Source organism: Trachymyrmex cornetzi, unplaced genomic scaffold, assembly GCF_001594075.2.
Source record: "Trachymyrmex cornetzi isolate Tcor2-1 unplaced genomic scaffold, Tcor1.1 scaffold606, whole genome shotgun sequence".
Classification (NCBI taxonomy): domain Eukaryota; kingdom Metazoa; phylum Arthropoda; class Insecta; order Hymenoptera; family Formicidae; genus Trachymyrmex; species Trachymyrmex cornetzi.
The window spans coordinates 58,407-60,890 of record NW_017299922.1 but is presented as its reverse complement, the minus strand read 5'-3'; the positions used below and the strand labels follow the sequence as shown (position 1 = coordinate 60,890).

Sequence of the window (2,484 nt, the reverse complement as noted above, 5' to 3'; positions counted from 1 at the left end):
AAGGTCAAGGTCATTGTCAAGGTCATAGTTCAATCAGCCCCTTCATATCCAACAATTTTTGTTTTGAACATTTTTTTATTTAATCGCGACGTTTCGAGTTATTTGGCTGTCTAAGTTAAAATGGGTCACCCTGTATATACATTTATATTCAGGATATTTGGCAAAAGGAAAAAGAATTAAGAAGTTAAATTAATATTTTTATTGGTCCCTTAAAGAGTTACATTGATTTAAGGAGTTTTATTCTAGATTCTAGATGATGACACGCCTGCAGCCGAGTTGCACATTTCGACCGATTTTGCCTATCACCATCCTTACTCTTTTTGTTTCATAGCATTTAAATCATGCGCAGAGACATTAAACGTTCAAACTCAAAGATGACATTAGCCGTAACTCATACAGGGCACTATAGAGCTATAGGACTTTGAAACATATTGCCTCACATTCACTGTTCACAAATTTTTATTATTGTAATTATAATTATAATTATTATTATGATGTTAGAAACTCAATTTATTATGTTAAAAATAATTAAAAAAATTTTTTTTCAGTATACAAACTTCATTAACATACGTGTTCTATTTTGAAGTGTTACTTTTGAGTTTCTAACATAATAATAATAATAATAATTTGTAAACAGTGAATGTGACACAATATGTTTCAAAGTCCTACAGCCCTCTGAGTTACTAATATCATCCCTGAGTATGAGCGTTTTATGTTTCTGAGCGTGATCTAAATGCTATGAAACAAAAGGAGTGGGGATAACGATAGGCAAAATCGGTCGAAATGTGCAACTCAGCTGCAGGCCTGAAATAAGAAATCAAGAATAACAAAATTGTGATACATTTTATTACATACATATATATATATATTATAAATGTTTAAATATTCATTTGCATGTTAGACACCTTTACATAAATATTTAAACATTTAGAATTTAAAAAATTAAACCAATATCTCAATTTTGTTATTCTTGATTTTCATCTTATTTTATTATTTAGAATTATTCCTAAAATTTTCTCCGACCTATCATCAAACACTCTGCAATTCGATTTATAATAAAGTATAATTAGCTTATATAATAAGTTATACTCACTCACATTGTCTTCACATTTTCTGTGTAAGGTCTGAAAAGAAAAATATTTCGAACTTCATATGATTTTTTCATATATGCAGAACTAATTTGTTTGCCAATTGACAATGCTCCATCTTTCACATAAATTAAAGAAATCGTCCCTTTATGTTTGTCATACCAACTATCAAATATCAGTGCTCGGAAGGGCTTATCTCTAGCTACCGTAGGTGGTGGAATTCTTTCAATTACAGCATCTAGAACTTCATTGATACCAGTGCCCAACTTGGCAGATATCTTTATAATATCTGTATGATTTACATCAAGTAACATTTGCAACTGCTCCTTGACCTTCTCGGGATTGGCATTCTTCAAGTCCACTTTATTAATTACTGGAATTATTACAAGATTCTTTTCTCGTGCTAAATAGTAATTGGCTACCGTTTGTGCTTGAACACCATCATTAGCATCAACCAATAGTATAACCCCTTGACAAGGAGCCAACGATCGATGAACCTCTGCTGAAAAGTCCACATGTCCTGGTGTATCGATGAGATTCAGAAGATATTTTTTGCCTTGATATGAATAAAACAGTGATGCTGTCTGTGCTTTTACTGTAATTCCACGTTCTTTCTCCACTTGTAGATTATCCAGGATCTGCTTGCCAGAGTTTGCCTTTATAGCACCTGTTAATTCCAGCAATCTGTCCGCTAATGTACTTTTACCATGGTCGACATGTGCGACTATACTGAAGTTACGAATGGCTTCAACTGGTACATTGTACTCTGCATCGGTCGTCGTTTGTGTAGAGAAATACCTGCTTAATGAATACGTCCATTCTCTGGAACAAGATAAAAAAATTGGTTTTCAATTAGTTAAATGAAGTTTTTTTTCTTTTAAATCAAGAATGATTTTGTAACCTTTGATGTTTGAAAAGTCTCGCATTGCGAACGGCACGGATGATTTCGATGTACAATGAATTCAATATAACATTACGCATTTTTATGCGTGACATACTAAGCAAAAGTTGTATATTAACATAAGTTGATCCCAAGCGGTTGTGATGTTATATTTAAATTTCGTTCGGGCGGCGTAGCCACCCGAACCCAAGCATTACTGTCTATACACCCCACTGTCTACATGGGTTACAAATATTCCAAGGGGACACTGTCTAAGCACTACTACATACGTTTAATTTTATACCATTGATTTTAAATTTCGTGCACTCTGACCGAAACGAAACCAAGCGCATGCGCATGAAGTCAGAGAGCATGAAGAAGGCATACTCGTAGGTTGTGTTCCAAAATTGTTTGTCAGCGCTGCGAGCATGTCGTCATTAGAGACCCTTTACTAGAGACTGATCATTTCGGGACTTTTGCTGATTGGTGCACGTGACTTCAGCACACTAATGGCGG

The 2,484-nt window shown here is 34.2% G+C and overlaps 1 protein-coding gene across 1 annotated transcript in view; it reads right to left on the bottom strand.

The window, feature by feature from the left end:
- The window catches only part of waw (Translation factor waclaw), a 4,339-nt gene extending 2,227 nt beyond the window's left edge, over window positions 1-2,112 (bottom strand). Inside the window, exons 1-2 of the mRNA XM_018515865.1 lie at window positions 1,990-2,112; window positions 1,098-1,910 (exon numbers count right to left, since the gene is read on the bottom strand). Coding sequence (XP_018371367.1) covers window positions 1,098-1,910; window positions 1,990-2,084 — 908 coding nt within the window. The 5' untranslated portion in view covers window positions 2,085-2,112. The remainder of the gene's footprint in view (window positions 1-1,097; window positions 1,911-1,989) is intronic.
- Between the last annotated feature and the right edge of the window lie 372 nt (window positions 2,113-2,484).